The 13885-nt window shown below is 34.0% G+C and overlaps 1 protein-coding gene across 1 annotated transcript; it reads right to left on the reverse strand.

Annotated features, from left to right (window-relative positions):
* Positions 249 to 4207, reverse strand: LOC18595698 (transmembrane protein 64). The gene is made up of 5 exons (XM_007023770.2): positions 3915 to 4207; positions 3142 to 3396; positions 2454 to 2690; positions 2134 to 2351; positions 249 to 740 (listed from the first exon to the last, which is right to left on the reverse strand). Exons 2-5 carry the CDS (start codon positions 3394 to 3396, stop codon positions 473 to 475), a joined length of 978 nt encoding a protein of 325 aa, XP_007023832.1. The 5' UTR covers positions 3915 to 4207; the 3' UTR covers positions 249 to 472.

Here is a 13885-nt window from a genome sequence, read left to right on the forward strand (position 1 = left end):
GGCATATTGGTTATATCTGATGTGCAGTATTATGACTTATTTGTCCTTATTGGAGGTTGGGATAATCTGTTAACGGGCGGTTTGTTTTTGGTGTGTTGTCTAGATCATGCTTGTTGAGAACCTTTTTTAATTTATTAAATAAATTCAGTTGCCTTTCAAGAAAGAATGGGTGCCTGTCTTTTATAATTATCTATCAATGAAGTTCTATTGCCTTCCGAAAAGAAAAAAGACTAGGCACAAAGCTGAGATTTCATGGATATCGAATCTGCGTAAGTGTTTCCATATATACATGTGAATTTTAATGGAATATTCCCCCTGTTACAAGATGAACAACAGAAACCCAGTCTCCAGACAAGAAGAGAGAGAGAGAGAGATCATGATATGTACTTGTATTTTTCCTATGATCAGAAAGATCCAGAAGCCTAAACATTCTAACTCTTTAGAGAAACAATGTATTCCATTTGTATACGTGCTATGATGAAAAAGACATGAAGCCCAGATTCTTAGGTCTTTCAAGTGGAAGCTTCTCCATCTCTAATCCGCCCTGGTAAGAGGCAGAGTCATCTTCTTCCTTGGTCTCTCCATTTTCAAGATCCTTTAAAGCTCTTTTTGCATAAACAGTAAAAGCAATTGTTGTAACAATTGCTATAATGAGGGAGATAATATTGTATATAATTTCCACAGCCGTCAAGTGGTGGTTACCATACTTAACATCAGCTAATGTCCTTATTAACCGACCACTGCACAAAGACGTAAACAGTTAGTTGAGAGAGACAGCACCCACCAGCTGCACATAACATCAAATTAAAAGATCAAAAAATAAAAACTTTTACTGAACGACAGTTACATAAAGTCTTGCCTTCTGTCAACTGAACATTATACAATTTAGTTTCAATCTGGTAGGAGCCTTAACTTTATAAAGTTTTTTAAATAAGACTGCCTTCTTCTATCTGATCTAAAGTAGTCCTTGGACTTGCAAAACTGGTCAATGACACAAAGTCACTAACAACATCATTAGGTACTGTTGGGGTCAGATAGCATGGCAGCATGACTCTGGCCGATAATTGAAATACATTACATACGTGCCTAAAGAATTGCAATGTTTTCACCATTGGCATTTTCTTCTTTTTTTCTTTTCTAAATTTCTTTTCTTGTCTCTTCTTTCTGCAGAACATTCTCAGATTTCAGCAACTCATCCTCAATCTCCTTGCTCTTTGCCTTTGAAACCATCCCCTAACTACCAGCAATGGTGATCTCTCCTTTCTTCTTGCATTCTCTCTCCCTCCACTGCATTTGTTCTGCGCAGAACAACTGCCTTCCCTTCTTTCCTGTCCTCACAGATTCACTCCGTTTCTTTAGTTATCTCCCTCTCATCTTTCCCTTTTTCCTCAAGTTTTCCTTGCATTCAATTTGATTTAGCCTCAAATGTAACCCTCATTTCCTTTCACCACTCTCTCTCCACTTCTCAACTTCTAATTTCCATTGCTAATAGTTATGGACATGGCACTTGCAGCTGAATTGGCATCTACAATTTTGTGGAGCTGATGGCATCAAGTAATGGAGAGGATTGGTAACCCTTTTTGGCTTTGTAACAGCACTGATGCATAGCAAGGGGTTTAGCTTTCAGGTCATTTTTTTATGGCAAGGTGATAGCAGAGAGATTGTGAAGAAGCAGAGTCCTGTACAGCACTTTTATGTTCAACTTATTTTGGATGGCAGTTGTGCTTATCATACAGGAATTGGGCTTGATCGTGTCTGGCTGTTGTGACATTGTGGTGGTGTAGGCAGTGGCAGAACCAGAACAGGCAGTATTTGAGGGTGGGTTTTCAAAGATGCAATGTACTACCATAATTAGTAACATTGTGGCAATTTTAGCTGCATCAGCAAATTATGATAAAGGACACCATCAGCTTAACTTAGTGCCACACAAGGAACAAGGTTTGCATCAGTTGATTGAAAAAATTGCAAGCCTAAGTGCTATATTAGACCTCATTTGGGGGAAGGGGGACAGCAGGGACTCATTTCAACAAATTAATAAGTCAACTTCAGGAACGTCTAGCATGCTTTGACAAAGATAATATTTCTTTGGACTGGAGTACTCTAAAATTAACATGAGTTCTTCACATAGCATACCTGTAGATATAGATAAAAGCTTCTGGAATCATTCCAGCAATTGATCCACATAAATAGGGCCAAAACCTCATGCTGGTTACCACAATTACATAGTTGAAAATTGTGTAAGGAAATGGTGAAACTCTAAAGAGAGCAACAACTCTAAATTGATGGCTCCAGCTTCCTTCTCCTGCAAGTCGAATCATAGCAGCTTTCTGGGGCCATTTCTTCAACCAGTGCTGTGCATCCAAGTGACAAAAAAGATCAGAGACAGCAGAAATGAAAATCGAGTTTCCTAAATAACTAATCAAATATCAGCTGAAAAGAAGTAGAAGTCTTACATGGATACGGTCACGAAAAAGCAGTCCAATCAAATAGGGTAAGACCATTCCGACAGTTGTTCCAACCATAATTATGAGGAACCCAAGACCATAGCCAAAAATCATCCCAGCCAACCACATCGAAGGACCAGAAGGTATTAAGAACACAGGAAACAAGGCAAGAGAAGCAACAAGCACAATAGCAAGAACTGGGCGACCAAAGGCAGTTGCTTCCCATTGCATGATTGGGAAAAGAACCTATAGTTAAATTGAAAATTCATCAAACGCTACATTTCAGTTGTCACATGGTGAGTACACTAAAGGAGACAGACTTACACAAATTGCGAAGCAGGAAAAATATAATTATAGAAAAAGGTTTTAGGCATCCAAAATTGCCCATGAAAATTAAATGGTTAGGAAAACCACATATCCTCTGGAAAGTATTTACAAATGTCCTCTTCTTAGCTTATGTTCCACCCCTTCTAATATGAATTTATGTTTGAAATGACATCGAAGATTTAATTGCACTTTTCAACGTATCCACTAAACTTTAACTCTTCCGAACGTTTTCCTTTGCAATGTTCTTAGTGCAGTTCTAAACATTAAAGGCTGCAATGGTAAATTAATTGAACAACAATTGTGCCATAATATGTAAACTAAAGTGACAGAGTGAGTGGAGAGAGAGAAGAAAGCTATGGGTAGCAAGTACCTTCTCAAAAAGAAATGGCACTCCCCATTTCAAGAAAATGAGAAGCAATATAAGTGTAAATATGCAGAACACAATGGCTTTGATCCACCAGACAAAAGAGTTACTCCTCGTGGGTGGTTGAGGTTGCAAGGTGTCCATTTCCGTTGCAGTGGGTTCTTCATCAGAAGTAACCAGCCTTACATATTCACTGTCTTCCCTCACATGATGCCCAGAGTTTGTGCTTTGTTTTTCCAAGTCCTCAGATGAGTTTGGCATCTGAAGCAAATGTAGACATGAAACTACTCAAAAAACTGCAACTCATATTGTACACGAATTGATGGTAGAAAATTAGTCTATGGGGATTGCGATTGCAATTGCCCAGCAACACCCGACCAGAAATATCATATTTTTGTTATTAATAATTAGTCTGTCACAACTCAGAAAACTAACAGGAAACCACGTGGCAAATAGATCGAAATAATTAGGTCGATGAAAATATGAATTTCGAAATTAATTAGGAAAAGAACTTAGTAACAGCTAAAGCAACATCAATCAGCATATCCAATTCGAATTTAATAAAGGCAAATTTATTTTTGAGGACTAGAGTAAAAGTGGATGCCCTAATACATAAAAATCATCCATGAACCCAACACGGCCAACAAATATCTTCATATTTCCTATGATTTTAAGCCAATTATTCCTTCCTATTATGCTTTTGTTGCTTTTTAGAAATTAAAACCGACCAACCCCGAGGTGGTAAAAGAGAAACGAAAAGAAAATTCCGGAAACTTCACCTGTTTTTCTCTTTGTTTTTTATAGTCCAACAGCTGACAAGTTCCAGTTCCAGCGGCGTGGGAGGAGAAACAGACGAGCTGCTCTGCCTGTCAGGCGGCTGGTCGGAGATCCCTCGCTTGTTATTTTGAGCAGAAGGAAAGGTGTGCGACTTGAAATTTCCGTGCTTCTTTTCTTTTCTTTTATTCTGCTTTTTGAATGAATTCAACACGCCCAAGCTTCTAACAAATATTCAAACTTAACAACCAACTTTTTTTTTTTTACGGTTTTCTGTTTTCTCTTTCCTTTCTAGAAGGACTACTCTCTCCATTTTATTTTGTTTATCATTTTTTTCTTTCTTAGTATATAAAAATTGTGTTCTGTTATCCTTTGTACCAACACTTACAAAAAACGTCTTTATATTCCTACTTTCTTTTATATTTTGAATATATTTTTATGAATTTTTTTAACCTTTTAGCATTAAAATTCCTAATAATTGATTTTGAACATCTGAGCTTTTCAATAGAGGTAAAATATGATTGAACTTGAAAGCACGCACAAAGTGATCCAAAGTTAAACTCTTTTTAATTTGAATTGATTTTAAAAAAATTTAAAAATTCGAACTCAAAAATAATCAAATTATAAAGTAACATAAACTAGAAACAGCATAAATTTTAAATTATCCAAACCAATAGCAACTCGAACTTGAAGTGATCTAAATATGCAACAATTCAAACACGTAACGATTTGAACTTAAAATTAATCAAATTTTAAATTTTAAATTCATAAAAATTAAATATAGATATTTCATTTTATTTAAAGTCATTTAACATGAATTTTAAAAATAGTTTAAATTAAATGGTAATGAATAATTAGCTTTTTTTTCTTTTTGAAGTTTTCTAAGCTGGTTTTATTTTAATTGAACTTAAAGATTCGATTTATTTGTTGAACTAAAAGGCCGAGTTCCTTGATTCAGGTTGAAAGCTAACACTGTTAATTGATCTTAATAGGCCATTTGGGCCTTGGGCTTGCAGCTCCAAATCACAAATTTAGAAAGAAAAAACAAAACACTAAAATTACCAAAATAGAGAAATAAAAAAAATGATGGAGGGAGGACCACATCTCCTCCCTGACTGAGATCAGTTCTGCCATGGCCATCATTGTTGCCCACGCCCCCCTAGTAACCCTAAACTACACTCAAACCCTAGAACCGCGAAATCACACTCAGACACCGTCCCTCTTACAACAACAGCAATCCTCTCCATCCATCATCAAGTATTTTCTATAAAAACAAAAAATAACTTCATAAAAATTCAGCAATAGCAACCACAAAAAATATACATAAACGAAATTTAAAAAAAAAAAGAACAAAGTGAGAAAAATGAGGCCATTTCCTTTGGATCTTGGAAGGAAAGCAAGTGAAGGCAAGGTCTTGGTTTTTTTCTTTAAAAAAAAATTGATTGGCTTAAGAGAGAATTTTTTGAAAAACATAGGATAAAAATGATGTGAATTTTTTTTGAAAAAAACAGAAATCAAATAAAAATAGGAATAAAAAAACAAGTAAATGGAAATCAATCAATAATGGAATTTTTAAAAATTTGTATTTTTTTGAAAATTCTTAGGTCAAAGAAATTTTTAAGATTCTGCCAAAAAGTGTTCCAGAATTTTTAAGAAAATTTCAATGTCAAGTCTTTTCATTTATTCCAAAAAATAAATAAAAAATAATAAAAAGTATAAAAAGGATTCATACAAAAGAACAAAAAGAAACAAGAAAGAATGGAAGGTCTAACCCAAATCTTTTCATAAAATAACCAATAAATCTAACGATGGAGCCTATTTAAGAAAATAAATGACTTTCTTAAATACTTTTGAGGTGAGAGTATTTTCCTTAGTTTTTGCTATAAGTTTTAGGAAAAGCTAGAAAAAGCTTTCAATATTTAAATAATGGGTAAATAGAAAATTAAAGAAGAAAAGAAAAGAATACATGGACAACAGATTATAATATGATTAAGTTAGGGATTATGCTAGCTTAGTTCAAGTTATGACACTTATAAGCTTAGCTTAAGTCAATAATAAACGATTGAATGTCATAGGGACTGTTTAAACTCCAAGAATCAAATTTGAGTGAAGTGTTGGTGTTGATTATGTGTTAGCAAATTGATTTTTCGAGGTGAGTAGATACTTCGTTTTAAGTATTTTAATACATATAAAAATAAGCATGATTATCCAATGATTTGCCTCACATGATTACCATGTTGTTCTCCATCATTGTGAAAGATTTAAAGATGAATTCAATGTTTATTTGGCCCTTATCACATGTGGTATGATGCCTTACATTTTGCTCGAGTGTTCGTGTGGACTAACGGCCCACATCTGTCCCTTGTCACGTGTGGTACGACGCCCCACATTTGGCCTTTATGCACTCATGGCAATTTCATACATACTTAAGACATTATTATTGCATAACATTTAACAATTAAAATTTATGATGATCACATTCTATTATTTCCATACATAACATAATTTCACTGGTGGGTATTATTACATCTACCCATAGCCATCATGTGGTGGAGACTTACTCATCCACTCTTATAATTTATATTTGTGGACATTTTACCATCCACATTTAACAATCCAATGGTGAAGACTTATTCTGTCACGACCCGGAACTCCCCATCGGGCCCGTGACAACAGTCGCGACGTTCCGATAAGCACTCATTACCTCGAATAGTGATCGAAACCCCACAAGGCTTAGCATCAACTTCCGCATCTCCCCAGTGAGCGACAGTTATTAAATCTCGCATTTCAAGAAATCATAAGTTTTTTCCAAATCAAAACAATAAAATATTATTTTCTGGCTCACAAGGGCATTTTCGTCATTTTTCTTCGAAAATACCAAAACCCACCAAAAACATGGTGTAAAAGCTAAATATGTTCATACATACTTTAAATCAAATAACTAAAGTATAAAATTACTTTTACAATGACACGTGGGCCCCCAACTAACCAATAAGATGCGAGTTTGTGAACTTACAATTTTATCGATGCAAGGCTAACTGAAGTCCTTGATGCAATCGGCTATCTATCGGCTATCCCGAGCCTGAAATGTGGGGAATTGAGGATGGTGAGGTTATAAAATCCTAGTGAGTAAACAGACACCATCTAAACTATCTAAAGACGAGTAAATGGAGACGAATTAAAATATTCTTTTTCAATATATGTTTCATAACATGAATATTTAGTTTACTCAATTAATCAACATGGCTTATATATCTCACAAAACTTGGCTCCTGTCAAAATCATTCTCGCGGATACCTTCGTCAAGGTATCCCACTGAGATCGCCAAGGCTGTTAAAAATTCATATTTCGTATAAAATACATTTTTCATTGAACATCACAGCCGTTCCTTAGCATTGGCTGAGTCTCACTCTCACGTGGTGGTTAACGTGAAGTGCACTAAAAAAGCCCACCTCAAGAGATACCTACGCGCCTCTATGACCGAGGTGAGAATATAAAGGAGTTTACCGTGACCCTCTAATAGGCTGGTCCACGGAACCCCCGCTGCAGTAAATAATTAATATATACTCCACCAATTCAATAAAATTCATTCTAGCATGGCATGGCAATTTATCGCAATCTAGCCTCTCAAGGCTGAATACACAATACAAATAATTCTGACACCAAAATCAATTTAGCCATTCATGCTCATATATTGTCATAAGCCATTCAATTTAAAACCATAAATTTACAACACAAGCAGGCAGTCTCCAATTACTCTATTTTCAAAACCAGTATTCGATTTTTCAGAAAATTTATAAAATCATTTTATAAAATCACAATTTCTCTTAAAACATAGCAATTTACCATTTAAACCCATTTTTCATAAAATCACACAATTGTATAAAACTACTCTAGATAATTAAGACGATAATAAGTTTACTCACAGTTTTCGAAAACTAAATTCGGGTACTCCAACTATTACTCATCGGGTTCGATTTCTTTGCCCTTGCCAAAGGATTCACCACCTTGACAAATTGCACAATTAAGAGGTTTACTACTTTGGTACTAAACCAAAATAAACTAATTTATACTACTAATGCATGATATGAAGTGCAAAATGTCTAAATTTTACCTAAACGAGATGTTAGCCTATTTTGATCTTTTACCCGATAAATCGATATACGCGTCCGTTTAAACTCCAAATTAATTTTTTTTTTCAGTTTCTATACCTCAATTGCACCCAAATTGACTTAATGTCCCTCAGTGTGATTCAAATTATCGGTCTCGACAGTAAATTACGAAAATACCCTTAGTGGGTAAAAATTCGTATTTTTGCTCTGAAAATTTCCATTATTTTTTTAGGCTCATAATTCATCATTATTCATCATAATTCCTCAAATAAACATCAAGATCAGCAGCCAATATTCCCCTAGAAAATTTGGCATAATGGGTTTCAATGGGAGAAAGTTATTTCTCTAGCTTATTTTTGCTATATTTCAATATAACCTAACTAAAATCACTTAATTCAATTAAAACCAACCAAAACTCAAGCTCAAAACTCATCCATGGAGGTTTGTCCAGCATGGGTGTCCATACCCACTTCCTAATTTTGCATGGAAATGAGAAAAATATGCATGGGTAGTGAAAATCACAAGGAAAATCAATGAAATTTACCTTTTTAATGCTTGATATCTTGATTTCTCTTGATTTTCCCCAAATTTTTCAGCTAGGGTTCTTATTTCTTTTCCCCCTTTTCTCTCCTGATTTGGACGGCTTGAAGAAGATGAGGATTCTGGAAATTTTGACATTTTTAAAGGCTAAAATAATATAATATTATTTTATTCATTTTTTTGTTTTATTAATTCCTTAAATTCCAGCCATCCATTTGTTTCCAAATTTTCACCATACACTTGTCCCACATATCCATAGCTTAGATAAAATTCTCAGACTTATCCAAAGTCTTGGTGGAGTAATTTTTGAAATTTACACTTTCGCCCCCGTAAAAGTCAAAAATTACAGTTTTACCCCAAAAACTGAAAAATTACCCATAGACATATATTTCATCCCTCATACTCATACCATTCTCCAATTTGTCAAATGTGATCTAAATTCTCTCAAAATCTCAAATTTTGTCCGTGGGTGGAAAAATTACGATTTTGCCCATACACTTCAAAAATCACCGGAATTAAACTTTTTCACTGCCAAACCCTCAAATTATACTCCAATACTCAAATCATACTCCAATAAGTTAAATGGGGCCAAAAAAATCTTTTCTAAAAATTCTCATTTTGTCCCCAAGTGGTAAATGATCATTTTGCCCCTAAATAGTGAAAATTTCGATTTGACTCCAAATTGATCCTCGAACTCTGAATTACCATTTTGAGTCATCCCTGAATTGTGAAACTCTTAATTTCACCTTAAAATTCCTATTTGAACTAGTTCGAGGCTTAATCGACTTAATGGTACCATTAGGGGCAATATCGTCTTTTAACAATTTCTCGAAATTCCTAAATATGCAAACTTTCGATTGAGCATGTAAATGACGTCGTAATTATCTTATAGAATAGGGTTTGACATATTCATCCACTGTTATAACTATGTTTATGGGCATTTTACTATCCACATTCACCTTTTTGTAAAGGCGTCTTATTCCACCCACACTAGCACATAGGTTGAGATGGTTTGTCTAATATTTCACATTCATAAAGAAATGAGTGGGTATGTATTCATTTGCCTAAGCTTTGACTTAGCCAAGCATCAATTTTGCAACATACATCCAATCGAGGAGTACTAGAATAAAATCATTAGTTGATTTTCACACAAGTGCATGTATCGTTAACAAGTAATATAGTAGAAAATAAAATTCATTCCCACAGAGAATTGAATTAATTCCTACTTGCTAACTACTAAAATTATCACACCTTAATCTTATCCAAACAATTAAAAATTGAATTAAAAAGAAAAATTAATTTTAACAAACTAAAGATTAAAATTAATCTAAAATTAACTAGTAAAATTATTTTATTAAATCTGATTGACTTTTAGACCTAAGATTATAACGTCCCTCAATATTTCATCTGAATATTGTCTCTCTCTCTCTTAAGTTAGTTTAATGGATTAAGTTGTTAATCTAAAGTCCTAATTTATTTACAAGTCTTTGTTGAGTTTCTCATAAAAATCTCTCCCAATTAATTTATTATATGCTTATGCAAATTAAATTAAAGACAGATCCATTAAGTTTATGTTCTAATTTTGGCTTCATATGGCTTATAGGTGTATGTTTACCCTATATGCTAATCAAACCACTTAATCAACTAAGTGCATTCAATCATACACTATTCTATTTTAGGTTTACCTAATCTCTTTCACCAAAGTTTAACTTAGGTTTCAATTCAATCTAATTGATGGCCAATCAACTAGAAACATTAAGAATATAATAAAATAAACAACTTAAATCCATCAGACATAAATAAAAGAGAGATAAATAAATTAAACTACGCATTGAGTTCAGCCATAATCTTAGATAAATAAATTAGTTCCTCATCAAGTCACACATCATCATCATCAAATAAGGTTTAAACATTCAAATCAAACTAAGAAAATAAGAGAATAACAAAAGGATGATAGAACCCAAGAATTTATAATCTTGATTTTCCAATTCTTCTTGAATCCTTCAAATTCTTCTCAGCTTTAATGACTTTACTGCTTGATTCTCAACTATCAATATGGTGTTTCGTTCTCCTTCTTTAAAAAGTCCTTCAAAATGTTATTTTTATAGGGCTTTGAAGTTGGGCTAAGTTGGGTGAAAAAAGAAGTCTATTTTAATAAGGATTTCCTTATTAGACTATGTGAGTCGCGGCCTCGACCATTTAATTAGCAAAAATCGTAATTTCTCTAGGACTTTTGTAGTGTTTCAACTTTAACATGATTTTTGACCATTTTGCAAGCTGAATTGGGTGAATTGGTAAGTATGGAAGTTGTATCTTTTTCTCTTAGGTTTTCAATGGTATAAGAATCATCTCAATTGGAATTCTGTAGAGAAAGTTATGATCAAAATGTTGGTCCTAAGTAAATGTGCTAGAAGAGGGGTGAATAGCACTTTTTAGCTCTTAGCAAGATGAGGAACTAATTTGAAAAGCAATGAAAATAAAAACAAATTAGACAATGCACAGGAATTTAGAGTGGTTTGGTCTAAGACCTACATCCACTATCTTGATTATTCAACTAAGGATTTTCCAAACTAAACACTATGAACGGTGAAATTCACAAGCTTTCACCAAGCTTTTACAATGGCTTTTACCAGGCTTAGCCAAAACCTTTCACAATAGTTTTTACCAAGATCAACTAAAACCCAACACCTAACTTTTCAAGGCTAAGTTAGAACCTATACCCAATCAAGCAATCCTAGCTTGAATCAATCCCTTAGAGTGACTTGTTCATTCTAAGAATACAAGGAGAACAGTGATAAGAGTGTACCTATGATCACAAGGTTGATCTAAGTGGTACAAATGAAGAGTAGATCACAATTACAAAGATGAGAGTTGAGTATAGTAAATGAGCAGAGAGTATTTGCAAGTTTTTCAGCTCTTTTTTTGTGTTCTTGGAAGCCTCCAATTACATTTCTAATCGTTGGAAGTCTCTTTTATACTTGAAAAATCAGTTCTGAAGTGAGTTAGATAGTTTTTTACCATTGGAAACAGTTTGGGTAGAAATTTTGGCCGTTAATTTGTCTTTTATTGCAGGATTCAAATTTACAAACAAAATGCTCTTAGTCGACTAACATATGTCTTAGTCGACTAAGTTGTCTCTGTTTTTTGTTTCCAGTTTCTAGCAGTGGGCACTTAGTCGACTAACTTACTTCTTGGTCGACTAAGTTGGTTCCTTTTTCCTTCATCATATTTTCAAGCTTTGCAAGTTTTTATTCCATTTTCACCATTTTTGAAGGTTGCTCTATAAGCTTCCCATCCATTCTCATCAACAGATTGAATATCATTTCACTAGAAAATTGTGAGGGTGTTGCCTCTGTCTGTGCTGGTATTGCAGAGACCTTGGGTGATTTAACAAAAGTTTCTCCATTTAACTTGTAACCCATATTTGACAGACTACCTAAATAGATAGCCAGGTCTCTACTATTTACCAAGTCCATTTCATACCTTTTGGTCCAAATTCCTTTTTTCTGTACTAGTGCAGTAATGATATTTCCATATGACAGATTTATCTTGTCCCCTGTACAGGCTCTTCTCATTCTTTCAACCATAAATTGACCTAGATTCCGGGGAGTACCATTGAATGCATGCTCCATTAGCCATAAGTTTTGAAGGCTAATGTAGCTAAAACTATCACTTCTGCCATGAATATTTGTTGAAATAAAGTAATGCAGAATCCTAATTTGAGGACTGGTAATCAGGCTGGCATTACTTTTGGAGGAGTATTTTTCCTTCCTCCCTGTAATTATTTCCCACAAGGAGGATGGGTCATAATTTTCAGGAAAGTCAAACTCTCATTCCTCACATTCGATTTTAAGTAAACTCCCTAGATCAACAGCAGTTACAGTAAATTCCTTTCCATTTAAAAACACATTCAAGCCATCATTAAGATAATCATCAGGCTCCTCTAGTTCATCTTTGTCAATTGCTATACTTGAATAAAATTCTTTTACCAAGTTAGCATTATAGGATCGATTTTTAAAGATGCTAAACTCCTTCAGTTTTAATTCCTCAAAATAATCAGATAAGCTTGTTTGAATTTCTAGAATTTTACTGAAACTATCCCAATTAATGTATTTTCCACAAGTAATGGGGGCATTCTCTAATCTCTTGTTTCTATCTTCATGTGCTTTATTCCTAAACTTAGAAGATAAGGTGTTACCTTTCTTAGATGATTTTCCCTTCTCTTTTTTCTTCTCTGTTTTCTTCTATGTTTTCTGTTCTTTTTCCTTCTGCGATTTTCCAGATTTTTCACTTATCGATGCAGACCCAATTTTTTGTTTCTTTTTCTATATTTTTGCTTGCATGCCTTCTTTTAGTGGTCGTTTTCCTTTCTTCCTCTCAGCAATCTCTTTAGTCAAAGAGGCTTTTGCCATTTTGGATTTGAGAAATTTCAAATTGAGGGTTTTGAGAATCTGAGTGGAGAGGGTTTCAGCTTTGGGTGGATTGGTTTCAGAAGAGAGAAAATGTAGAGGAAATGAGTTAATGGGCAATTTGATTTTCCCAAAAACTGTCTGTCTCCCTTTTAAATACTGTCAGTTTTTCTCCTGTTCAAAATTCAAACTTTGCCTCCTATTTTATTTTTCATCTAGGTAGTATTTTCTACCCATTCTTTTCACCTGGTATACTGCCCTGTTCACTATTTTATTCTTTTTCTCTTCTAACTACTGAGTCTTATTATTTAAAGAGACAGAATGCTCTTAGTTGATTAAGTGCCTCTCTTAGTCGACTAAATGCCTATTGTCTTTTGAGAAAATTTTAGAATTTTTCCTAAAGCTCTTGCATACTAATCATTCCTAAATTTCTTCTAATCTCATAGAATCTATCCTCATTTAAGGGTTTTGTGAAGAAGTCGGCTAATTGATGTAAAGTATTTACAAATTCAATTTTAATGTCACCTTTAACTACATGATCTCTAACAAAGTGGTGCCTAATCTCAATATGCTTAGTCCTAGAATGCTACACAGGATTTTTTGAAATGTTGATTGCACTTTTATTGTCACAATATATTGGTATGTTATTCATTGACATTCCATAGTCTTTTAGTTGTTGTTTAATCCATAAGATTTGAGCACAACAGTTGCCTAAAGATACATATTCTGCTTTTGCTGTAGACAGAGCAACTAAATTTTGCTTTTTGCTAGACCATGACACAAGCATATTACCTAGAAACTGGTAGGTTCCACTAGTGCTCTTTCTATCTGTTTTGTTGCCAGCAAAATCAGCCTCTGAATATCCAACTAAGCTAAAGGATGATTCTCTAGGGTACCATATGCCTAAAGTTTGTG

Source organism: Theobroma cacao, chromosome 6 (assembly GCF_000208745.1).
Source record: "Theobroma cacao cultivar B97-61/B2 chromosome 6, Criollo_cocoa_genome_V2, whole genome shotgun sequence".
NCBI lineage: Eukaryota > Viridiplantae > Streptophyta > Magnoliopsida > Malvales > Malvaceae > Theobroma > Theobroma cacao.

Coding starts and splice junctions, on each gene's coding strand:
- LOC18595698 (XM_007023770.2), bottom strand. CDS start 3,396: ATGCCAAACTCATCTGAGGACTTGGAAAAACAAAGCACAAACTCTGGG. Junction 2,691..3,141: donor TGCCATTTCTTTTTGAGAAG/GTACTTGCTACC, acceptor ATTTAACTATAG/GTTCTTTTCCCAATCATGCA. Junction 741..2,133: donor GCTTTTATCTATATCTACAG/GTATGCTATGTG, acceptor GTCTTTGTGCAG/TGGTCGGTTAATAAGGACAT.